Source organism: Propithecus coquereli, unplaced genomic scaffold (genome assembly GCF_000956105.1).
Source record: "Propithecus coquereli isolate 6110/MARCELLA unplaced genomic scaffold, Pcoq_1.0 Scaffold35, whole genome shotgun sequence".
Lineage (NCBI taxonomy): Eukaryota > Metazoa > Chordata > Mammalia > Primates > Indriidae > Propithecus > Propithecus coquereli.
The window spans coordinates 1,494,134-1,507,630 of record NW_012149174.1 but is presented as its reverse complement, the minus strand read 5'-3'; the positions used below and the strand labels follow the sequence as shown (position 1 = coordinate 1,507,630).

Below are 13,497 nucleotides of genomic sequence, written 5' to 3'. Positions count from 1 at the left end.
TCAAGCGATCCTCCTGCCTCGGCCTCCCAGAGTGCTAGGATTACAGGCGTGAGCCACCTCACCAGGCCGGTCCTATGGTTTTTATTGCAGTTTTGCATAGCACAGTGATTGTTCAGGATCACATATGTTATATTATAGCAGAATTGACTCTCGTTGATTCACAGTAGCATAGAAGTGCTGTTAAGTGTCATGCTGTTTAGACAATAAGGGTGATACCTACACCTGGCATTCCCTGTACTAAAGAAGTCCAAGTATGATTAAGGGCCAAAATTGATTCCCCTGATGCAGATGTGTGGTTCACCTGGTTATTTAGCCAGCAAAAAAGAGATTATAGCCAAGTGCAGTAGTGTGATCATAGCCAATTAACTAGCGTTCATGATCCTGTTAGAGCTGTTTGCCAGGAATGAACTTGAGAACCTGATCTAAACACAGAAAAAGTGAGTTTGTGTTCTGCATATAGGTCCCTTGGAATAAAGGGAAATGCAGGTGCCTACATTGATTCTTATCAAGAAAAGACTGTTTAATGTGTCCAGCTTTTCTTGCATCTTTCATCAGGAATCTCTTCTCTGGTAAACTTGCCACGTGATGTCATAGCAGGTGATAAAAAGGGAATGGCTTCCTGCTTAAGCCTTTAACCATTTCCAGGGTATGCAGAAGTCAGAAAAACTTGAGCAGATCCTGTCAATTATTTAAAGCAGCCAAATGGCAAGCTTGAGAAAGAGAGGTTTACTGCTGCTCCTTCAAATCAAGGATTTTTGAAATTATAGGGATGAGGGACTCAACTGGTGGGACCCACTCTCCCATTCCTCTGTGGCTCAAAAAACTGTAGTTTCTTAAGAAGACATTTAAATTATTTGAATCTAAAACTGATGAGAAAAAAAAAGAATGTTGTTGATTTGTTCCAGTAAGTCCAGATATCAAATTGTATATGCAGCAGTATATCATGGTAGTTAAGAGAGCAGACACTGGCATCTGCCTGTCTGGGAGTGAATCTGGGTTCTGTCATTTGGGTATCCTTAGGTAACCTACTTAACCTCCATAATACCTCAGTTTTCCCATCTGTACAATGGGGAAAAGAAAACTACCTACTTCAAAAAGTTGTGGGGATTAAGTGGTATAATTTAAGATCCTCAAAAAAGTATCTGGCACACAGTAAGTACTCAGTAAATGCTAGATGCTGGTAGCATATGAGAATCAAGAAGATGGCAACTGGATATTGTATTCCCATTGCTCAACTTGTCTGACCTTGGTGGAGTCACACACCTTGAAGAATTACAGAGTTATTGGTTTTGAGTTTCTGTGGGCTGTATTTTGTGTCAATGTCTGGATCTGTCTGAAACATCGTTTGCCCTATCCATATGGCTCAATTTCACAAAGAACTGACTAAGCTGAAAGTCAGCCATGGAAACATGGTATTCCAGGAATTTGGGAGATTGGTGTATGCATGTCATAACTATTCTGGAAGTTGTCCATGTGTTCAAATGCATTACAGTGTTGGGGCCACCTGACTCTATGAAAGGAAAACCTCTAAAGTGAGCCTGGGAACCACAGTGAATTTAATGTCATTCCATTTACATTTAAGACCATTATAAAATATAGATTATTAGATTAATTAAAAGCCTTACGTATAGCAAGTACTCATAATTGTATGTGTATATGTGTGATTAGTTTTCTGTTGCTGTGTAGAAAATTACCACATCTCCCAGTCTGTGGGTCAGGACGCCAGGCACTGTTGAACTGGATCTTCTACTCAGCCTGCAGTCAAGGTGTCAGGCACACTGCGCTTCTCATTTGGAGTTTGGCATCCTCTTCTAAGCTCCTCAAGTGGTTCACAGAATACAATTCCTTGCAGTTACAGGACTAAGGTCCCAGTGATCTTGCTGACTGTTGATTGAGGACTTCTTTCAGCTTGTAGTTCCTTTCCTTGGAGACCCTGCAGACAGTTTATAACACGGATGTTTGCCTTCGTCTAGGCCAGTAGGAGCACTTCTCTCTGACATCCAATCTCTCTCCAGTCCTGTGGTGGAGTCCTGTATAACTTAACACAATCATGGGAGTTACTATTTGACCACCATTTGCCATATAATGTTAACTAATCAAGGGAGCATCTATCCCTTCCCATTCACAAGTTCTGCCCACAGTCAAGGGCAGGGAATTATACAGGGTGTGTACACCAGGGGGCAGGAATCTTGGGGGCCTCGAATTCAGCCCACCACAGTGGGTGATAAAGTGAGAGATCCCTCACGGCTAGAGATAATCAAATCTGACAGTTAGCTGAGATGTGAGAACAGAGAAGTCCAGCATAGCCTGTGGGCATGTTTTCTAATTTCCTCAAGTCCTCATTGGTAAGGAAGATCAAAGGCATACTCCAGCTTAGGAGGCTAGTGGTGCATGAAGAGTCTCAGTGTATTATGTAAAAGCAAAGGCTGGTGTGGACTCTCTGGAATCCAGAGGGCCACATTCCAATTGCCAGTACAAAAACCATGAGACTGTCTGAGATTTCCAGTATATTCTGTGAGGTATCATCAGAAAATGAAATGAGAAAATTAACATGTAACAAACTGTTTGGGACAGTGGCACTCTCCTAAGGCAAAAGAAAAATGTGGTGCTTCCTTCCGTAGGATAAAGGGGCCAAGAGCTGTAGTGGGGTTGGCCACCCCTGTAGGCAGAAACCAGTGGTAACAGCTATCCCTTGGGTAACATCTGACTGCTGGTAGCATAAGAATATTGTAGCCAGTATCATTTACATTTATATCAACTCTGTTCTTACTCTTGGATAATTCTTCCATATTACATATGTATTTATGTATTATGCACTGTTTGCACAGCATCATGCCAAGTGTTTTCATTTCCTCTGTTACTTGAGAGACTCTAGACCAGCACTGTCCAATAGAAATATAACACAAGCCACATGTCATTTTAAATTTTCTAGTAGCTACATTTTTTAAAAAGTGAGGACAGATATAGTTTTAATAATAGATTTTATTTAACCTATTTTCAAAACACTATCATTTCAACATGTAAACATTATTGACGACATATTCTTTTCTTTTGTACCATCTTCAAAAATTCATTGTGAATGGACTCTCATTTCTCCCTATACTTACTTTCTTAATAATTGTGTCAACCCCAGTCTTTATTCAGCATAGTCCTACATCATAGTAACTGTTAAATCTCTCTCCCACCATCCTACCCATTATCTTCTGCTGTGAATTCTGCTAGACCAAAAGCATCAGGTTAAACATGACTAAAACCCTTTTCCTCTGATTTCTTTCTTAACTTCTAAATCTTATATAAATAAAAAATGTCTTCAATCCTTCTCTGTCCCTCTCTCTCAATAGATCCTTTCGTTTCTTCCTTATAGTCTAATTCATTCCTTTTTTTTCTAATTCATCGGTTCAGATATTGGTCATATCCTTCTTGAGCCTTCTGACTTATTAACGTGCTTGTTCCAAAACTGTATTCCACACACTGCTTTTCTACCTGCACATTGTTATCCTCATCAGTCAGTGACCATTTACTGAAGACCAGCTCTGCTCTAGACAGAGGAGAATTTCAAATATATATTTAAATATACATATAAAATGACCAGTAAATAAGGCTGTTATTTAATACACTTACACTATATGTTCATTTCTTCTTATAAAAAATGTTTCAGTAGGTACCCCAACTGAGAAAATAAACAAACTGTGATACTTTAAAAAGGACAAAATATATATAGTGGCCAATGGTCAATATAACACAGTATGTGATGGAAGCCATGTAGACAGATAATAAAGGCCATAAAAACTCAAGAGCCTTGAAGGAGCCCTTCAGGCCACCGTGTCCAGGAAAGGCTGCTGCAAAATATCCACAAGCCTTGAGCCCTCCTGGAATGGTAAGTGTGAGGAAGGAACATGCCTCCTCACCTGAGCAAAGGATGGAAATGAGGACACACAAGCAGAAAAGGTACCTTTGCAGCCCCTTAAAAATGAGGATTAAAATCCAGATCCTTTACTCTGCAGAGTGTGCTGATGTCTCTTACCCTACCCCTCTACCCCTTCCTATCGATTAAATTAGTTCAATAGTTCTTAACCCTGGTTGCACATCAAAAATCCCTGGGGAGTTTGTGGGGGGGGGGGGAAGGCAGTGCTTGGGCGACAATAGGCCAATTAAGTAACAATGTCTGGAGCTGAGCCCCAATCAGAAACCAGGTGTTAAGACTTGCAGTCTTAATTCAGTTCTGCCACTAAACTCTGTATTTTGACCTATGTTTGGAATAATCTACTCCATATCATATAGAGTCATGTTATTTTAGAGCTAAAGGGACCTCTTACTATGTTGTCTAATTCTTTTCTCTAATGAGGAAACAGGTCTAGGAAGATGAAAATCACACAGCTATTTAGAGGCACAACTAAGACTCTTAAGTATTTAATAGTAATGCAAGCTGGATAGTCTAGATAAGAGAATGGTGAGCTAACACCAGGACTACCCCTGATGGACAACTAGAACCAAAGAGCATGATGTCAAGTAATCAGTGTGGAAGGACAGCCAGTGGTCAGCCAGGAACAGATAAAACTGAGGTCCTGCAGAGGCAAAGGTAATTCAGAGATCATCAGGAACAATATAAATAATGGCCCTCAAACTTTAGTGTGCATAAGAAACAACTGGGAGCTTATTAGAAATGGATTTCTCTGGGTCCTACCCCATAGAGCCTGGCTCAGTTATACTGGGTGGGGCCAGAGAAGGGGCATTTTTAACAAGCCACCCAGGTGATTTTGATGTAAATGATTTGAGGACACCTGCTGGGAAGCAGTAAACATTAATCTAAGGTAGAAGTGTTGTTGGCTTCCAGAATCTAGCTTTTGGCCACTGGAAATGGAAGACTCAGGGGTAGGTTGGTTACAGGTCTACACCTCTACCAGTAGGTCAGAACACAAGTTGGGGAGAATAACATAGAGATCACCCCTGCAGAAATGAGTAAATTTAGAATTTATAATTTAAAGATTGATGGCAACCAGAAGTGACTCACCGGAATTTCTGTCTTCAGATGCAATCATCTGGGGGGAAGAAAGCTTTTTAAAAACTATACTCTCCTAATGGCCTAGCTCTATAACGCACAAGCAGCAAGTACTGTGGTGCTATTTCTATATTAATATTTGCAAAGAATTTTTTTAATATAGACTTTCTCATTTGAACCTTCTAGTACCCTTTAAAATAGAATAGGTGCTATTTCCTCCGCTTTACTGATGAATAAACATGCCTGAGTTCACCTAAGTAGCAGAGAGGAGACTAAAACCTACATTTTCTAAATCCCGGCGTAGTGGAAGCAGAATAATGTGGCATAGACTGTGAGCTTTGGAATCAGGCAGACCTGGATGGAACTTTAGTTCCATTATAAACAATGTGACCTTGAACAACTTACTTACCTTCTTTGAATTTCAATTTTCTTATCTGTAAAATGGAGATAATAGTATCTTCCTCCTGGGATTGTTAAATTAGATAATTTTTAAAATACACCTGGCACATAGTTGCTGAGTGAATGTACCACCTCAAGGATAAGTAGAAGAGAACCAACTTAAGAAAATGATAATTTAGCATAGGGAACACATACCAAAGTTGAGATCTGATTCCAATTAATTTGAGTAGCATATTGAGGGAATTTTGAGCTTATGGGTTGCCTTGAAACCAAAACTAACTCAGTACCACTGGCTACCCGAGTTGTTGTCAATCAATGTAGTAATTAAATTGCTTTTAAGGAGCTCAAGGTTGTACAGACAAAAGGATTCTCCTAAGAATTTGGGGTTGTGCCAGACATGTTGAAAAAGTGATGCATCAACTCCTCAGTGTGTCTATGCTGAAGTATCTTGTATGTTTGGATGCTCCCCACTTCTGTGCCCCTCGGTGACAGAAGACGTTAGAACGTCCGTTAGATTGTGAAAAGGGTAAGGATGGAGAAGGCAGAGAAGCCCTGCACTTCTATCCCAGTGTAATCGGTCAGCATTCATTGAGTGTCAGAGGCCTTGCTGCCCTTTAGGATTTCAGGGTCTAGGAGAGGAAGTCCGTCAATGTTGAATACGAATACCGCAAATTATTTTGTGAGTGGCGGTCTGTGTCCCCAACAGTATTCTAAGCATTACGTATTGAGCAGTACAAGCAGATATATAGCAAGTTGTAAATATCCACTGTTGGGATTTTTATTTTCGTGGCAAAGCAGTCCTGGAAGAATATCCCACTTTGGTTCCCAACACAGTAGTATCTGATTCACAGCCTTGAGAAGCGGCATTGCCTGCTGGAGAGGCCTGCATGAAGCAGGACGGAGGGGACTTGAGCTTCCATGCTGCTGTGTGTGACCTACCACATCTTTTACCCGAAGCCAATGACTTAACCAATCTTGTGCCCTGCTTTTTTCATTTGTAAGCTGGGCACAATGATTTAGATTCTGCCTCCCTCATGGCAAGGAGTGTGATGCAATGACATAATAAATGTAGAAGTTCTGAACAGATAAACACAATTCCGGAGCTAATCTTCATCCATTTGCCACCAGGTTTATACTGCATTTCACCGAGCATCCTTTTATCTTCTTTTATATTTCCTTATTCCTTTATAACTCAGAGTCTTACAATTTAAAGAAAAAAAAGGGGGTGAGCTCGGAACTATTGTGTTTATTTGCACTTAAATTTGCCTCCGTCATTTGTAGCTCAGTGTGCTAACTTTTGCAGGGAAGATCAACTGTATTGCCTAGGGAAGAAATTCATTGTGCCACCTTGGCATGTCAGCATTTATTTACACAAAAACATGACTTCAGGCTGACAGGCCTTTAAGGCAAGCAGCTGGTTGATGAATCATATTCAGTATTCCTATAGTGCTGCTGGCACATATCAGAAGGACGCTCCCGGTCATCACCTGCCCCTGTCAGTTCTCCCTCTTCTAATAGAGTACATCTGTTTTGGTGACTGAATAAAAACACACCAAGTGGAGAAAAGCTGGGTGTGGGGTAATTTAATCAGGGCAAGTTAGCATGCTGTGTTGAGCAATACAGTATCAAGGACGGAAAGATGGTTTGGTGACAGTGAAACACAAGTAGCCGGAAGCACAATTCTTATAATGGGTCACACTCCTGGAATGTAGGGCCCTCAGTACACCCCCTGGATCATGATTTTTAAGGGGACAAGATTCCCAGAAGTTCCCTTCTGAATTGCCACAAGCATTTTACATGACCTTTCTCTATTAACATCATTTTAACATTTCACTAAGGATTATAAATTTTTAAGGAAGTTCAAACCAAAGTTCAGAGCTCTACTAGCAATTCTTTTTAATATTGGCTTTCGTGGCTATGTCTGGTATCCTGAAAAATTAATTGATTTAAAATACCCTAGTTTTAAAAGTAAAACAGCAGGGAGACTGACATTTCCAGGCTGGTATTTTGCATTTCTCACCACCCATTGTATTTTTAAAATTTTTTTCTTTGTTGTGACTATCCAGTAATATACAATTTTGTGTTTTGTTTAAAAGAGGAGAAATTGAATGTGTTCAGGATGCCTGTCTGCCTTGAATTTCATCATCTCATGGAGCGATTGGCAATGGGAGGAGAATAATTAGGGATATGCAGAATGTCTGAAATGCTGTTAAGTAAAAATAACAATATGACTGTAAGTTGTAGCTTTAAGTTTTTTTTCTTTCTTTTTTTCAATGATTCACCTGGTAGTGTTTTTAAAGTCATTACTTGCTGAGAAAAGAATCACTATCCAAGATGAAAAAACCAGGAACTTCAACAACAGTAGCTCCTTTATTTCCATTTCTAGTTCTTTGGTGATTACACTGTTCTCTTTTTTACTTAAGCCATTTTCACCTCTGTGTGTGTATTTTTTTCTTCCATGGGACAAAATCTGTGACAGCTGATATTTTATTAACAGGTGTTCTGGAAATAATCTATTTCAAAAATAAAACACTAAATATAGCACACAAGTTCAAGGCTTTTGAATGTTATTATGGTTTTTTTAAAAAAATCAATCTAATGAATGCCTTACATTGAAACCACTTATTGTTAGGAAACCGGTGGCAAATGATACATATATCCTCTAGTTCTGTCATCATGGCTTAATTCTCTCCTCACTCAGATCTCATATTAGCATTTTTACCATATGGCTGAAAGGGTAGAGAATGTATGTGCAGAGGAACAGAGTCAGTAACATTTTTTACCATCTGGTAAATACATGTGTAAGTAGCAGGAGTATTAGTATTTATTTAGTTGTATGGATGCAACCTTTAACCTGAAATAACCACTAATACAGCAAAGTAGTAGTAGATTTGTATTTCTCAAATAATTTCAATCTAACTTATTAAACATTTTCAGTCTATTAGTGTTCTTAAAATGACTCCTAATTGTATATTTATTATGTTTATTAATTTAGTAGGGCTCCTTACAGTGCCAAATTTAAAACATCTTTCATGAGAGGCCACATGATTGTATCCAGCACATGGGCATGAGTGCTGAAGTTCTGCTCTGCCATTAGCCACTGTGTGGCCTGTGATAAATTACTTGGCCTCTCTGAGCCTCAAATTCTTCATGTGTAAAGAGTAAATAACATACTGTCAGACAGTATCCCTCAAGGGGTGGGCCATGAAGGACCATGGATTAATGCATCAGAATCACATGGGGAGCTTGTTCAAAATACAAACACCTGGGGCGCACCCTCAGCACGATTCTGATTCGGTATGTCTGGGAACAGTCTGTGAATCAGCATTTTTATTCACTGTCCCAAGTGATTCTGAAATATACTGAAGCACTGCTATAAAGACTAGATGATTATAGAGGACTTAGCTACCTTGAAAAATACATAGCTAGCTAATTTTAATAAATACACTTTTTATATCATAGAAATTTAACACTCCACAGTATTCGTGCTTAAAATATTTTAACTTCACAGCAGTGCTGTCTTGCCTTCCACCTTTCACCACTTGAGGACAGAGCAACAAGGCATCACCTTGGAAGCAGAAAGCAGCCTCACCAGATACGAATGCCAGCACCTTCATCTTGGACTTCCCAGGCTCCAGAACTGTAATAAATAAATTTCTGTCCTTTACATTAATTAAAAAAAAAAAATTCTAACTTCACAGAAAACAAGAGGTCAGTTTGCACTAAGTAATGGTACTGATTCATTAAATATTCCTCACAAGTCTCCTTTTTGTTTAATTAGATGTTTTATCTTTTTTTCTTTTGTGCAGGAAATAGCAAACTGTTTGTGGACTAGATCGAAATCAGGAGCCCAGATGAATTTAAAGAAACTAGCATGGGATTCTTAGTTTTTCAAGATCCATACACACCAAAGCTTTAGTCACCACCAACTCCAGGGTACAGGTTTTCTCTGGTTTTGTGAAGACTGAGCAAAACTCTGATGATGGAAAAGCTAAGGACTTAATTACTTGCTTCGGTGTCATCGAAAGTCAACTAAAAAGTGAACCAGACAGTGATAACAGCCATGGAAAGAAATTCAAGTTTGTGGAAGAACCTAATAGATGAACACCCTGTCTGCATAACGTGGAAGCAAGAGGCGGAAGGAGCCATTTATCATCTTGCCAGTATTTTATTTGTAGTAGGTTTCATGGGTGGCAGTGGATTCTTCGGGCTCCTTTACGTCTTCAGTTTGCTGGGGTTGGGTTTTCTCTGTTCTGCTATCTGGGCTTGGGTAGATGTCTGTGCAGCTGATATATTTTCCTGGAATTTTGTACTGTTTGTCATCTGCTTCATGCAGTTTGTTCATATTGCATATCAAGTTCACAGCATAACCTTTGCCCGAGAATTCCAGGTGTTGTACAGCTCCATTTTCCAGCCCCTGGGGATCTCTTTGCCCGTCTTCAGAACGATCGCTTTGAGCTCTGAAGTGGTTACTTTGGAAAAGGAACATTGTTATGCCATGCAGGGGAAAACTTCCATTGATAAACTCTCCCTGCTTGTTTCAGGAAGGTTTGTACCCTTGGTGTTTGCATGTCTTTTCTCTATATTAGCTATTTATTTTTATTTCTTTCCACGATATTTTTTCCATCTCAGAGTAACATAGTCCTGGGTGGCATTTAGCACCCTGAGGCTTGAGAAAGTTTTTGATACATGAGTCATAGACATAGGCATTTAGAGTACACAGTATTATTTACTGAAAGCAGGAAATAATCTAGAGCCATAACATTTCATCTTAGAAATCAAATGATATGAATCTTAAAGTATGAATTTGTTTATCTGGGTATGATATTTGTTTCCTAGCTAATCACTGAGAGTGAAGAAGAGGATGATGCCAGCCTGAATTAATAGAATACTTACGTTGGCATGCAAAGTATTTTTAAAAGACTCTTTGATATCATTTAAGAGTAATAGAGAACATTTAAGTTTTATAATTATCAATTTTTTTCAGAAAATTCTAGCAATTTCCCACTTGCTAGAAGCAGGGAGGGGGTACATCAAAAATATATTATAGAAATCTTGGCCAGGCGCGGTGGCTCTCACCTGTAATCCTAGCTCTCTGGGAGGCCGAGGCGGGTGGATTGTTTGAGCTCAGGAGTTCGAAACCAGCCTGAGCAAGAGCGAGACCCCATCTCTACTAAAAATTAGAAAGAAATTAATTGGACAACTAAAAATATATAGAAAAAATTAGCCAGGCGTGGTGGCGCATGCCTGTAGTCCCAGCTACTCGGGAGGCTGAGGCAGGAGGATCGCTTGAGCCAGGAGTCTGAGGTTTCTGTGAGCTAGGCTGACGCCATGGCACACTAGCCCGGGCAACACAGTGAGACTCTGTCTCAAAAAAAAAAAAAAAAAAAAAAAAAAGAATATAGAAATCTAAACTTTGAAAAGAAAGTTTGGGGAGAAAACAATAATGGGACTATTCATGTTTTTAAAAAGATTAAAATTTTAGTGTACAGAGGTATTTACAGCAGAACTCCTTTATGTCCTTAAATGTTTGCCTACTTAATTTAAAATCTGAGTATACTGAAACTTTTTATTAAAGTATAATATGCATACATAAATGGACCTATATCATAAATGTACAACTTGAATTTTCTGATGAATTTCACTCAATATTCTAGAATCCTGACTGTGTGAGGAACATCAGTACATGAATCTTATAGGATATTATGTCACTATTATATGAATTTAATATTTTGTCTTTCAAAATTCTAAAGAACAAAAAAAAATTCTAAAGAACAAAAAAAAATCATCAGAGATCTGAAATACATTTCCCCTGCCCCCTGCCCAATTATGTATTCTCTTATCCTTCTTTCATAAATAATGTTTTTGTGTTTTGGTAGGATCAGAGTGACAGTTGATGGAGAATTTCTGCATTACATTTTCCCCTTTCAGTTCCTGGATTCTCCTGAGTGGGATTCACTGAGACCCACAGAGGAGGGCATTTTTCAGGTAAAGCATAACTAGACTACACAAGTAACGCTCCTTCTTCCAGACAGACAATGTTTGCTTAAAAACAAGCAAATAAACAAACAGAACAAGAATCGTGTTTAAATTGAACTTTGGCATGTACCTTGACAGCATACCTGACTTCCCAATTCTGTTTGACTCCTGTTGGTTAATGCCATTTTATAGGTCCAGCAACAAGAAGAACAGGTATATTAATGTATGACAGGAAGGAGTACACGATAAATATTTTTAAACTTTACTTTGCATAACTACATATTTGGGAATTAAAATATAATTAATTGAGATTTGACTAAACACTACTAGTGTGACGGTTTAGAAAACATCAAGAACAAAAAACTGTACTTATTCAAAAATAAGTGATTTTTAAAATTCAAAATGCTGATGGATTTCAGTTGCTCTCCAGCAACAGAATGCTAAATTTATTGTCACTATTCTGCTGCCACATCTGGTAGTTTTAAGAGATAATCATTACAGTAGGCTCCATTTATTGTGCTATACTGTTTTCCTATGAATTATACATATAATATACATATGTATGCAAATACAAACTCATATATATGTATGCATATATAAATTCTATTTGTACTATAGAAACTGTGTTAGGGTTAAATGTCTACAGCCTTCAGAATTGACTTGGAAATACTTCTCTAACATTAGCCAATTTTTTTTTTATTATGTTTAATATCAAGTAGCTCTCCCTTCAATAAAATACAAAATATAGCTACCCAAACTCAGAAAAACAGATAAATTGGAGATGGGCACGATATTGCAATCATTCATATTATAAATTATAAGTGTAGTAATAAATTTTGTAGTTTCTTTTTCCATTTTGACAGTATATTGTGGGTCAGTGGGCTAGTTTAACCTAAAGAGGGCAGCAAGGGAAATTAATTTAAAATTTGCGGTAGAAAAAAATGTGGCAGAACTTTTCTTGCTTCCTGATATTTGTTTCTGTATGGTCTTATGTTTTTTAGGTAACCCTCACAGCAGAAACTGACTGTCGATATGTGTCTTGGAGGAGAAAAAAATTATATTTGCTCTTTGCTCAGCATCGTTACATCTCCCGCCTGTTTTCAGTTTTAATTGGCAGTGACATTGCAGATAAACTCTATGCCTTGAATGACAGAGTATATATAGGAAAAAGATACCACTATGATATTCGGTTACCCAACTTCTATCAAATGTCAAGTCCACAAATACGCAGATCACCCCTGACAGAACATTTTCGGAATACCAGACGATATTGTGATAAATGACATCAAAGTCTGAAGTTTTATAACTGTAAAAAAAAGACTCTCTTCATCATTCCCCAAATTAAATAGCAAATTACAGAAAATTGAGCTCACTGGTATTTTTATAAATCAAATTCAGAGGCGAGATGCCACTGCCAGCTGTTTTATTCATCTCAACTTCTGCATTGTGAATAAATTTTACAAATTTTTCTTGTATTTTTTATTATTATAATTGGGGGAGGGGGATGAACAATTACGGGCAGTTTGTCCTTTTCTGCATCAGAACTGGGTGAATGAAATTTCACATTCTCAAATATTTTCTCAGATTTACTCCGTGTGAACTGTCCTGCCCTACTCACTTAGGTTTTGCTTCTCAAGAAGCAGCCAGCAAGTATTCTCAGCATGAGAGAAGGTTGCTACTGTCCACATAGGCATTTCCAGAATTCACTTTTTTGCTATGACCTCTGATAAAGCAAGATGTATTATTGTGGTGGGCAGCAATTATTTATTTTAACTGTGAAGTTATTTGATAAGACTAAAAAGTAGAGTAAATGCAAGACATAATACTATGCCAATCTCAAAGACTATTTTATTGCTATTAATACAAATAATTCCTAAGCTTGACCTTCACAGTAACATTTAAAAAGAGGCATTTCATGGAAAACAAAGCTGCCTAATAATTACTGAATAAAAAGAATACCTGTTAACAAGTAGTAAAAATGTTGCACAGCATTTCCATTTCACATGTTCAGCTGAAAGGGCAAGATTCAGTGGTTTGACTGGACAGTAAGGGACTCATGGTGAATGCTCACCCCACCACGCAGACAGGAGTCTGCCTTACAGCCATTCCTTCAGCTTTGT

The 13,497-nt window shown here is 38.3% G+C and overlaps 1 protein-coding gene across 1 annotated transcript in view; it reads left to right on the top strand.

Moving 5' to 3' along the window:
• POPDC3 (popeye domain containing 3) overlaps positions 1–12,852 on the top strand; it is a 20,746-nt gene extending 7,894 nt beyond the window's left edge. The window contains exons 2-4 of the mRNA XM_012651180.1: positions 9,208–9,946; positions 11,278–11,386; positions 12,379–12,852. Coding sequence (XP_012506634.1) covers positions 9,462–9,946; positions 11,278–11,386; positions 12,379–12,660 — 876 coding nt within the window. The 5' untranslated portion in view covers positions 9,208–9,461 and the 3' untranslated portion in view covers positions 12,661–12,852. The remainder of the gene's footprint in view (positions 1–9,207; positions 9,947–11,277; positions 11,387–12,378) is intronic.
• Positions 12,853–13,497: the final 645 nt, after the last annotated feature.